The 12,704-nt window shown below is 37.0% G+C and overlaps 1 protein-coding gene and 1 long non-coding RNA gene across 6 annotated transcripts in view; both read left to right on the top strand.

Annotated features, from left to right (window-relative positions):
• On the top strand, positions 1,955 to 2,576 carry LOC107625366. Its single transcript, XR_002357541.1, has 3 exons — positions 1,955 to 2,100; positions 2,193 to 2,246; positions 2,324 to 2,576. It is a non-coding gene; the product is annotated as an uncharacterized LOC107625366 (long non-coding RNA).
• The window catches only part of LOC107625367 (PHD finger protein ING1-like), an 8,700-nt gene continuing 2,523 nt past the window's right edge, over positions 6,528 to 12,704 (top strand). Inside the window, exons 1-7 of one of the 5 annotated variants that reach the window (XM_021115880.1) lie at positions 6,583 to 6,810; positions 7,330 to 7,345; positions 9,489 to 9,565; positions 9,725 to 9,796; positions 10,675 to 10,862; positions 11,428 to 11,491; positions 11,611 to 11,710. In XM_021115880.1, the coding sequence (XP_020971539.1) occupies positions 6,759 to 6,810; positions 7,330 to 7,345; positions 9,489 to 9,565; positions 9,725 to 9,796; positions 10,675 to 10,862; positions 11,428 to 11,491; positions 11,611 to 11,710 (569 nt within the window). In that variant the 5' untranslated portion in view covers positions 6,583 to 6,758. Of the gene's footprint in view, positions 6,811 to 7,329; positions 7,346 to 9,475; positions 9,566 to 9,724; positions 9,797 to 10,674; positions 10,863 to 11,427; positions 11,492 to 11,610; positions 11,711 to 12,704 lie in introns of all 5 variants that reach the window. The other 4 variants (XM_016327993.2, XM_016327992.2, XM_016327991.2 and 1 more) reach the window with 4 other exon arrangements.

Here is a 12,704-nt window from a genome sequence, read left to right as displayed (position 1 = left end):
TATTGGTCGTCAAGTGACCAAATCGACGACCCTCATCAGCATACTGTGCCCACTGTGACGATGGCATTTCTTCAAGCCAGTTTGTGATTGCTACATTTTCGCCCCTCAAACGGCCAAAATAATGAGCGAACTCACGCTGTGACTTCGAGTACGCTGCGTTAATAAGAACCTTCTTCAAATCTTTGTTCTTAAAGTGAGTCATGAAGTTTGCTGCAATGTGTCTTGTACAAAACGCTAGGACGGCGTGAGGTGGTTTCCATAAACTCCCTTCGGCATTCAGTGCACCATCAATGGATTTGTGTCTGTCTGAAATCACTAACACCCCGGGTTGTGGTGTCACATGCTCCCGTAGATACAAAAGAAAGAACGACCACGTCTCCTTTGTCTCACCCTCAACAACGGCAAATGCAATAGGCAGAATGTTTGCATTGCCGTCTTGAGCTATGGCCGTCAGCAAGGTTCCACTGTATTTACCATATAAGTGAGTGCCATCAATGGAAATAAGTGGCTTGCAATGCTTGAAAGCCTCAACACACGGTGGAAATGTCCAAAAGACCCGATGAAACATGATAGTGTTGGCAGAACCAGGCCAAGGCTGTGTCACTAGTTGCACCCAAGTACCTAAAGAGACATAATTAGTGGGCTTATTGTACACGTATGAATTATATAATAGCGAATAACCAAACTTGAAATAAATCTTACCAAGCAAGTACATCTGCATAGCGAATAACCAACGAGGAAGCTCGCTGTATGACTTCTCCCAATCGCCATATATTCTAGCAATGACTCTCTGTTTTGCAAGCCAAACCTTTCTGTAGGACGCGTTGTAACCAAAGTGATTCTCCACACCTCCTTGGAGAACCCTGATGCTGATTGTTGGATCGGCTTTGACCATCGTGAAAATGTGTTGCGCAATCATCTTTGAATCCAACCTACAATGGTCTTGCCCCATCGAAGTTTGCATGCAAGTATGAGGACCAGTGTATCTCCTATCCTCCCACTTTTCTTGCTTGCGGCAATATGATATGAGTATGCTCCAATTACAATCGGGTCCAAACTGGATACATTGTGCATTGTACCTCAATTGGTTACTCTCTACTATTTTGTACTCCGCAGCCCTCCTGATATTGTACTGCTTAACTGCCAACATGACTTCTTCCTTGTTCTCAAATTGTTGTCCAACCTCAAACTCGTTGCTTGGATCCTCTTCAGGGCCTCCCTGGGTAAATGAACAATCTGAAGTTATTGCATCGAGATTCAATCTAGTGAAATGATCCGGCCGGTCATATGGACGAGAAATCGCAGGCTGTGTCAGAGAGATTTGTGTGTCGCCGTAGTAGTTCATCTCTTCTTCCTCGTCACAATCATCAGGAATTTTGGGTGGTTCTTCGTCAGCATAATTTTCATCATCGGGGTTAACTTCATACTGATCCATCATCAGGTCTTTGATAGCAGAACCATCATGACTTTCAACACCGTCATCCATTAAGTCAACGTTACGAACTTCAACATTAGACGCCTCCTGACTACCCTCAGGTGGCATATTTAGATCCACCATCGTCCTTCTGATAGTTCGTCTAACAGCTCCACTCAACGGACTATCATCGATAGTATCTGCAGATGATCCTCGGCCACCCAACTCAACGAGAAACACGAATAATTCCAACAGATGAACATTTGTCCATCTGTAAATCCTGCTAAAATCGGTAATTAATTAGTTAATAAATTGTATTTTAATTAGGAAAGCTAAAAATGCAAAACTAATATTAAAATAGGATAGAGCTCGTCAAAACAAAAATTTTGATATCAATTTCGAAAATTTGGCTCAAAATCGGACCGAAAGGGCCAAACCGGTTGAACCGAGGTCCAAACCGAGCCCATGGGTCCAACCGGACCCATAATATAAAGGAAACAGCAGCCTTCTTCTTCCTCATTAGTTGCTGCAACGCCAAAACAGAATTGGGGGAAAGGGAGAGAAGCTCTCAAACCCTAACCCTTTGATCCACCATAACTCCTCCGTTCGGGCTCCGATCGCCGCACCGTTCGTGGCCACGCGCTCAGCGCGTTGAGCTCTACCTTTCTATCCGAACAATTTCACTGGTAAGCCTCCTATTAAGTTCAGAATCCCTATCCCTCTTTCTTTGGTAAACTTGGAAACCTATGGTGAATCTTGTCCAATTTCTATGTTCTAGGTTCAAGTTAGCTTCCGGAACTTGTGGGCTCAAGCTATTGAGCATATGGGTATGGTAAGAACACCCTAACCCTAGCTCAATCTTGTTTTTGGTAATAGAAAACTGAATTGGAACATATATATGTGTATTAGGTGTAGTTTAAGAGGGTGTTTATGCATTGGACTTGAATTTGGATTACTTGGAGCTTTGTTGGTGACAAGGCTTGCTTTGGGGCTGTTTGATTGAGTTTGGAGGGGCTGTGATTTTGTGTTGAGAGGCTGCCTTAGGTGAATTAAGTAATCGGTCAAGGTATGGTTTAAGTTTCACACGTTTAATATTTGCGGTGTTGTGAAAACTTAGGTTAGAGGAACCATAGGATAAGTTGAATTGTTTGTTGTATTTAATGATTAGCCTTGTAATGTTGTTGGAATAGATTTGTTGGTGGATTTATATATTGGAATTATGAGGTATGGAAGTTATTAATGGTGTGCTCTTATATTTATTTATGATGGATTAGGATTGGTGTTTGTTAATAAGGATGTAAAGTTGTGTTGTGGTGGTATTGCATATGCTGTAACTAATTATGTAATGATCAGAATTGCATGAGACCAAGTTTGAGCTAAAATTGGGAATATAAGGAACTAAACTGGAAAATTTGGAACCTTTTTGTTAAATATACAATTTATGGCAAATTTTTAAAGTTAGGTTGTTAAATCTGTCCTGCAGCAGAAAAGGTTAAACATGGCAGCAACTTGTTTGTCTTGCTGCGACTTCTACAAGTTGAGTTTTGGAGCGAAACTAATTTTGTTATAAAATTTGATTAACTTTATTTATTTCTCTAAAATTTCATAATTTTAAGAGTTGAGGATTGGGAGTTGTGAATTTTTGAATATTGGTGGTCAAAGCTGAAAAGAAACAGATTTCAGCAAGCTATGCATCAACTTCCAATACTTGTAACTCTTAGAATTGAATAGCAATAGGGTTGCAACCAAGACACACTTGTTTCTGGATGAGCTAGGAATTCCCAAATCAATATTTAGCTTAATTAGAGCTTTGTAATAAAAGTTATTCAAATTGAAAGGTACTAAGCTTGTTGGTTTCAAAAACAGATTTTGACTCATTTTTACTTAACTTCCAGGTAATGTAACTTCTTCATTAAAAATGGTATTAATTCAGAACTAATTGAGAAAGAAACCTGGATGAGTAAAATTTAACTAAATTAATTTTTAAAGTCATTGGATTTAACTTGGATTTTATATTGAATTTTGAATATCACATGCTGCTGCTGTTTTTCTGGTTTTATACACTGCAGAGCAGTTACGGTTTTTCCTTTATTCTTGAGGCTAGAGAAATCAGAAAATTATGATCTTTAGTTTTTTATAAAGCTTATTTCAAGAAGAACACCTGGACATAAAGTTTGCACAATTCCGAATTCATTTGTTATATTAAAAACAGAAAAGAAAATAGAGTGTCAAGGATATCTTAGTGATAGTCATGGGTTCGAGAAGGTAAAGTTTAATATTCGTGTGATGTGATTGAGTTAATGTTAGAGTTGGATTGATTTTAAGATTATTTGATATTAAGAAGGTTGAGAAGAGTTTGATAAATAGTTTGGTCAGGACCCGGAAAGGGTAATCAAGATGAATTATAAGGGAATGATGATGAAAAATGTGGAAGGGAGGTTGTTAATAAAAGGAGTTAACATGCCATGACTTGATGAATGATTAAATAATGATTATGACTATGAAATGGCTTATGAATGATGATATCTGAGATACGAGTTTCTCTGGGTAAAAACCGTGGCTCGCCACCACGTGTTCCAGGTTGATTCTCGATACTCTGTTAACCCTACGTCGTAAGGGTGACCGGGCACGTATAAATTCCCGGGTATGGATAACCCCCATTGAGTGATTTATATGATGATTGAATGTGAACTCTATGTATAGACTCTTGGGGATGCGCGACGGGGGACAGTCTAAGGTTTTCGGACTTGTCGGGTTGGCTGGATAACCGACAGATGGGCCCCATCAGCCATAGGACAGGTATGCATCACATGCATTTGTTTGTTTTGATTGCTATGCATTTCCTGGGTTTGCCTAATTGATATATATCACCCGCTATCTGTTATACTTGCTATTTGTACTATTTGCTCATTACTTGTGCGTGACCATGTTTGGTTGCTTGTTTCTGTTGCATTGTGGATGATGGAGGGATAGAGGAAATGGAGAAATAGTTTGGTGTTAGATTATGATTGAAATTGAGTAAGTTAGGTAGATTTAGAATACCTACCCCTATTTATAGCTTCTAATTAGTAATTAAATTGGATAATTGTATAACGGAGTTCTAGGATTGCCTATGGCATTCTCAGGACCTTATTTATTATACGCATGGCACTTTTACCATGCTGAGAACCTCCGGTTCTCATTCTATATTGTATTGTTGTTTTTCAGATGCAGGTCGAGAGGCTCCTCGCTAGGCGTCTGGATCCTGGAAAGCGAAGTAGTCCTTGGGTGTATTCTGGTTTCTATTTGTATATATGTATATATATGTGTAGCTTACTCTCCAAGTAACTTATGTACGCTACTCCTCTTAGAGGATGAGGGAGAGATAGGAGTTTACTTTGGTATTTTGGTATATTTTGGGGACACTTATGTATGTTTATATGTATATATGTATCCTTCGGCCAGCCTTAGCTTCGCAGGCTGAGTCAGGGGCTAGTTATGCTGTTCCTTGGCTTTTCTTTATCCTTTCGTTTATTGTTTTATCATGTTCCTATTAGGTTTCTTAGCACGCAAGTAGTCCTTTCTTGAGCGTTGCGCTTTTTATTTTGCGATTTTGTTTTACCCGTTTTTCAAGACTCCTAGTTAAATAACTTTTTCTTTATTATTATTATATATATATATATTACTATTCTTAGAGGTCGTAATATCTTACTATCTCAGTCTTATGACTTAAGCATAATACTAAGTATGGTAGGCTATTACACCATCGGTTGTGCCACGACCTTATAAGCCGTACGTCCTTGTCGTCACGCAAATGGTACCTAATTCAAAATAATAGAAATATTTCTCACAATTGTGGTCTAATAAATATACTAGTAACAGAGAGAATATAATTGTAATATACCTTTTATAAAAAAAACTGCCATCTACTTCGGTCGAATATCTGTAATGAATTTTTTTCACCCTTTTTGCCTCTTGCTGTCTGACGGAATGCAATATCAAATTCTTCAAAGCTGTTAAACTGTTGACTTCCAGTTTCATATAGGTAATTATCAGTTACCCTGATCTAAAAATAATTGAACCTTCTTTGTCATACACTATTTCACCATCGTAATGAATGGATAACAATGGATTCTATGACATCGTAGAGAAAATGTCAATAGTGAGAAAGGAAGTAAACAAAGAAATTGTGCCTCTCTGATCCGCTCTCCAACAGGTCTGCTTTTATTTTGGAAACCTAACATAGAGTTCGCTGTGGGTGCATGGAACTCTATGTAAATTATAGAGTTCGTCGGGGGTACGACGAACATGCCCTTATTACCCAAAAAAAATCGTATTCTAGAAAATAAAGCTGAAATATCTTGTTTGGGAAAATAATTAATTTTTTATTTTATTTAAAAAAATCCCTATTTAGATAGTAGAGTATTGTTGTAAAAACGCACTATTTCGGTAAAAACGTCCCCCAACCCGCCTCTAGCATCGTCTGCGCTCGCTTTCCTCTTCTTTTCCGGTTGAATCATAGTTATTAAAACCGGACCGATCGGTTCGACTAAAAATCCAATGAACTAGACCCAACACCGGTCCGGTCCAAGATTCCAACAGCTTAAGGTTGAGAACCGACACGAACCGGTCAAACTCGATAAAGATCGGTCCGATCAAACCGCTCGGACGCAGTTGAAGACGAACCTACGGCGCACCAGCGTTCTACAAGTCCACCGTACCCATATGCTCCTGCGCTGCCAAGTGTCATACTTGTGATTTTGGAAAAATCCAAAATGCGTTAGCTGGGGTTCAAACCCCTTACCTGAAGGAAGTAACAAATCTGATAATAGGACCACAAAGCTAGAATGCTTCTTACTAATATAAGTACAAATTATAATACATATAGGATGTTTTATTTTACTTATATTCAATTTATTTTAATTTTAAAGTCACTCATTTTTAAATTAATTATATTTATTTCACTATAATTTTTATATTTAATATAAAGTAAAAAGATAAACAAAAAATTTTTATTAATTACAATTTATTTTTTCAAGATTATATGATATCTATTAATATTATTTTTTCAATAAATACTTGTAGTATATAATAATAGGTAAAAACTCACATACCATACTCTTAATATGAATTTCCTCTTCCATTTTCGAACCCTAACCGATAGCTGCCCTAATTTCCTCTTCCATTTTCGAACCCTAACCCGGCAACAAGCTCCAGAATCGACGCCGGCAGAAGGAATTCCCGGTCGCGGATCGAAGCTGCTGTCGGCGGCGTCGTCATCTGGTCGTCTGAACTCTGAAGCTTCTGGCGTCAGTATCGTCTGGTCGCTCTGGTCGTCGGCGTTGTCTGGTCGCCCTAGTCGTCGATGTCGTCGTTCTGGTCGTCCTGGAACTCAGGCCTTCTTGCTCTCTGCCACGGTGAGTTCTTGGGTTTTTGAATTAATTTTTTTTATTTTGTTAATTAACTATATGAATTGTTTGTTGGAAGATTGTTAGTTCAATTGTCTTGTTAATTATATGAATTGATGGCTTGATGCAGAGTTCTTCTTCTTCTTCTTCTGCTTTTCAGTTTTTTTTTGTTAATTATATGAATTAATCATTCTGTAATTCTGAATTTGCTTAATATAAATTTGATATAAGGTCAATTTTGGATTTTGGATTTTGAATGCTATATAGAATTGATACAATTTTGGGACTCTGGATTTTGAATGCTACATTGACTTTTACTAAATATAATTCTGGATTTTAAATGCTGTATGAATTGATATAATTCCAAGGCAAATATTTTCTCAGATCTTTCTTTTCTTATACAGAGCCAACAATGCATATGATGTATCAAGTTATTGCTAGAGAATTGAATTAAAATTCAGTTTCTGTTCAAAGTTTTGCTTCTGCTGCTTCTTATTCTGTTATTTTAAATCATTATGTTTCATGTAGGCCTAGAAAAGTTCAGGTACGTGGGGCAACACATTGATGCTCATTTGTGTCAACAGCATTAAAATGGTCTTTTAATAATCAATTTTTTGTTCATCAAGGACCAATTTTATGTTTTTGAGGTCTAATTTTATGGAGAAATGTAACCGATTGATAATAAAGAGACAATTAGATGTCTCGTATATCTTTGGGACTAATTTGACCAATTTAGTAATATATAAATTGATGATCAATTTGATGTCAAATGCATATTTGAAGGACCAAATAAATTTTTGATTATTTGAAGGGCTTACTCATGTTTTGAGATGAACTCCTTTTGTTTATTTATTTATTCTTTTTAAATGTATTACCTTGATGTTGTGTATGACATTGGGACATAATGGTTTGTTGTTGCATTGCAATCACAGTTAAAGAACATAGCTTACTATGCTTGTGTTAGAATGAGAAATTTGTCATCTTTAATTTTAAGGGTTAATGATGCTTGCTGCAGAAAAGTTTCATTTTGATTATTTTGGGTGTTTCTTTACTTTGGCTACATCTTCTTGTTGGATCTAAATTTATAGACATATCACTTTTATTTTGGTTGCAAACTTTATATATACAAGTGCATAAAATTCTAACATCCTTACCAAACAAAAGTTTATTAATTAAACCGGTTCAACTACGGTTCGATCCCGGTTAAATCATTAAACCATTGAACCCGTCACTTGACCGGTTCAATGACTGATCCGGTTCTCGCAACCTTGGTAAAATCGCCCCGCAGGTGACGGGGACAGGAATCCATTTATTATACGGGGCGGGGGCAGGGATAGAGGTTCCCGCTCCGTAGAGACCTGTATAATCCCCGTTATGAGAAATTACCAAAATCTCCTTCTATATATATAAGTTTCAATCTCATCACATTCACGCTAGCCACCATTTCATTTTTGCCGACATGAAACCCTAACCTCTTCTCTCTGAGACTCCTCCAATCCACTATCTACCTCTTTTTCCATTTCTCACCGCCGCCCCCAAAACCCCCTCACCGTCGCACTCCCAGTCCCCCTAAACTCCCTCACCCTCACAGATTCCCTCCCTCAAAACAAGGAACGTCGTTGCCATCTTCACGCGTCAGGAGCGTCGCACCGTCGCCTTCTTCGAATCTTCGTCGCGTCAAGAGAGTCGCGCCGTCGCCTTCTTCGTGGCGTCATCAGCATCGCACCGTCGCCTTTGTTGTCGCAGCAGGAGTGAGCGTTGCGCTGTCCCCATTCTCGTTGCAGCAGGAGCGTCGCTCTGTCGCCGTTTAGTGAGCATCTCCGTTCTTCTTCGCCATTTCCGCAATTCCTTTTTTTTTTTTTTTGTGATATCTGTGATTCATGTGATTTTCAGTGAATTTTTTGCAATTTCTGTGATCTACCTAAGTATTTGTTAATTTGATTTCTGTGATATCTGTGATTTTCTGCAATTTCTGTAGTTATTATTTCATATATGTCCCTCTGTCGGTGATTAATAGGGAGGATTTGGCATAATACTTCAGTTTTTTGTAATTTCTATGACTAGCTCTGTGAAGTAATACCTTCAATTTCATTTACCAATAATCAGTGATTATTATTTACTCATTTTGATTTAACCCCATTAAGTATTACTGAATAATAGACTATCAATAGCTCTGTGATTTGCCTTCAATTTCTGCTATGGTATTTGATTTTATCAATTTTTTTCCTTTTTTATAAAAATCCGCGGATATCCGTAGATACCCAAATCCCCGGCGGATACGGGGTCCCCGTTAGCCGTCGCGAGGACGGGGCGGGGACTGGGACAGATAATGGAGGCGGGGGGCATGTCCCCGCCCCCATGGAGACCCGTTGCCATCCCTACATACATTTGTCTTCATATGAAGTTGATAGTTGAAAATCGTTACATGATAATTTAGTCAAACTAGTCAAATCATCTAACAATTCTTAAATATCAACTTCACAAGAAAACAACTGTACGTGAGCAATGATCTAGTGACCCAGTAGCCTGACTAGTGACCGGGCTAACCGGTTCGACCAGTAACCCACCGATTGAACCAATAACTCAATAACCCGGTAGCCTGACCAGTTCGATCACCGGTCCGGTTCTGATAACTATGGGTTGAATGCTATCTCTCTCTGTCTAATCGTCTCAGCCGCATAACATAGGCCGGACAAAGCAGCAGAGACATCGGAGTCCGGACGGAGCACAGCCCTAATGTCGTTCCTTGAAGAATTTCAAGCCAGTAATTCACTCCCTTCCCTTCTCCATATCCTTTTCATTACTCACTAATTCTTTTAATTGATTTTTTAGGGTTCTAGAATATTTGTTCCTTTAATTTTTCTTCTCAATTCACAATTATAACAATCTCTTTGGTTTTTTTTCCATCCTTGTCTACCTGCAGATTTGGAGTCTCTACCCGTTATTCTTCAGAAGAAGTATGCCTTGTTGCGTGACCTAGATAAGAGTTTACAGGGTATTTGTCCGTTTTTATTCTTTGCCATATTCTTGTTAAGAAAAGCCAATTATCTTGTTTGTTCTGGTACAATCTTAGAAATTGTGTTTGGTGGTTCATTGACATGATTTAATCGTGAGGCGAGTTGCCATTTCATCCCTCAAGGCACATTTGTTGTGTCCCAATCTTGTAGTAATGCTGTTGAACTTCTCCTGGAATTATATTATTCTTTTAAACAAAGGTATAATGTACCTAGCCTAATCGGATAATTACATCATTGGCTGTTTCGGCGGTTTGAATTGTGACCTTGAGGTCACACGGAGATAACTTAATAGTTGCTCCAATGCTCCCCTTTTAGACGCTCACTGCTATAAAAAATAAAAATAATGGGTTAGAAGCAACCAGAATTAGTTATTAGTCATGTGGTATATAATACACAAATCCAGTGTGGTGGGTGTTTAGAAACTTGTATTCATGTCATAATGCTTGATACTTTGTTAAGAAAATGAATTTAGCACCTTTTGTATCAAAAATACATTTGTTAGGCTGGATTATTTTAATGTGCGATGGGAAATTACCTAGGTACACCATATTTACTATTTAGTTTGTGATGGGAATTTAGCCTGTAGTTTAGCTCAGATATTTTGAAGTCCATGTTTTTGGTTAATTTGATTCTAAAGGCTTATTACATTGTCTTGGTTTGTATATTTTATGTTGCTTACTTTGCTAATTGCTAATACCTATAATTAGTTTTTAGATATCAAATTAATGGCATGTATGCCCTTTATTATTGTAATCTTACTCTTTGTCCAAAATGTTCACTTATCTCCTGGAAAAAGTAATTCCCTTTGAGTCGTGTTAGTTTTCCTCCACATAACAACTGTGATCTCTGTGAGCAGAGATTCAAAGGCAAAATGAACAACGCTGTGAACAAGAAATTGAAGATATTAGGCGAGGAGTTAGGTCTGGAAACATCACACCTGATACTTCGGTTATTCGATTTTCCAATGAAGCACTTGATGAGCAAAAGCATAGCATTAGGATTGCTGGTGAAAAGGTTGCTCTGGCTGTTCAGGCATATGATTTGGTAGTACACTTATCTTGCTACATGGATTTTTTTTCAAGACCTTTGATTGATTCCTGGCTTTAGATATAATTGCTTGAATAAGTATTGCAGTTTTGTGGTAATACTTGTTTGATATAGCTAAATGATGGATTGTATTTGTATTTGTTTGACAGTATCATGTCTTCCTTGCTAGTTTTTTAATTTTTAGTTTTTTTCTCAATGATTTTGTTCTCAGTAGTCAATTATTTCACAATGACATCATTGTACTCATGTACTGAAAGATTGATCTTATCACAATGCCAAGGTTATGCTCTTGTGAGTTTGGCTGCTCTTTTTAAGAGAGGCATGTTTTCTATGAACTGGCAGTACAATAATTGTTCAGATATGATTGTATGTTATTTTCATTTGCTTTTTCCCTGTTTGTCTTTCATTTTTAAATTTGGATTAAGAATATATATATATATATGGGAAAACAAATTTGGGTTTTGGAACAAAATATAGTAGAGTCAGCATTTTAATGTAAGTACAAAAACTTGTTGGCTTGTTGGTGTGGATTTTGTAATAATATATTTGTGATTTTTTGTAGGTAGATACACGCATACAACAACTTGATCGGTATCTGAAGAAGTTTGATGAGGAGCTTCGGCGCGGTACTTTCTTTTATTCATCTCATGATCTATACAAGTTGTTAATGTGCTATATCGTAATTGATAACAAATGAATCTAATTGTTTTTATTAATTAAGCATTTATTTTATGATTTATATCAGAAAGAGAAAATGCTGCAATAAGTGGAGTTCCTACTTCAGCTCCTGATGGCAATACAAAATCTGGAAGGGGTAATGAAGGTGGCAGAGGAGGGCGTAAAAAGTATGTGAATCTTCTAGGACTATTTATGATTCAATTTTTGCTTGCTTATCACTTGATGTGTGTTCCTATGATTTTCAATTATCTTCACTTAATAAGATACCTTCTTCCATGGTTTTCTGTTATGGATTCAAATGATGGGCATATCTTCAAATGGACCATAATTATTTAGTAAAATGTTGAATGAAATAGAAGTTAGGAAGTTTGGGAAATATATTTCTTGTTTTGGTAGCATTTAGGAGAAAAAGTGTTCAGAGACATCTTAGTATGTAATGCCCTTGAGCGAATAGACTTAGTATGTGATGCCCTTGAGTGAATAGACAACTGGCAATAGATTGCAAAAGGAAAAACATTAGTCTCCCAAACATGCAACGTTAGTTTTCTTCTTCAGTTAATGCTTCTTTTGTTTACAATGGAGGTTGAAGTTATGTGATCGTATTGTAATGATTAGAGCTTGAAGATATTGTAGATACTATGCCTTTACAATACAATCTGCCATTCTGTTGTTTGGTATTCTTGCATATTTCTTTGTAACGCTCTGTTGTTTTGATATCCGATATCCTACATTCCTGTAAGTACTACAAACTATACATAGAAATGCCAAATAATCCAAATCCTTTTGATGATACGAAATTGTGCTGTCAAGCAACACTTGCCTTGGTTTGAAAACCAGGAATTAGATAATCTTATTTTACCTAAATTTAGAAAGCCCAATATTTATAGCCAAGATAGTTACTTTAGTGACTAAAGTGTTATCATTATCCATGGTTAAATTTGAAAGTTTATATATTTTATATAACATTTGAAAAAGATATCTTAGTAATTGACATAATTAAATAGCATAATAGTGTTTATAATTATATAATAGAAACCATAAATAGAAATAGTAGAAATCTGAATTGAAATCAATGTGAAAGAGATGTTCTTGAGCAAGTATAGAGTGCTCATTGCTTCTGAATACTGAACCTTAACCTTAATGCTGGCCTAAAATGGAAGG

Source organism: Arachis ipaensis, chromosome B02 (genome assembly GCF_000816755.2).
Source record: "Arachis ipaensis cultivar K30076 chromosome B02, Araip1.1, whole genome shotgun sequence".
NCBI classification, from domain to species: domain Eukaryota; kingdom Viridiplantae; phylum Streptophyta; class Magnoliopsida; order Fabales; family Fabaceae; genus Arachis; species Arachis ipaensis.
The sequence above is the reverse complement of the archived record's forward strand: the minus strand, read 5'-3'. Positions and strand labels throughout refer to the sequence as shown.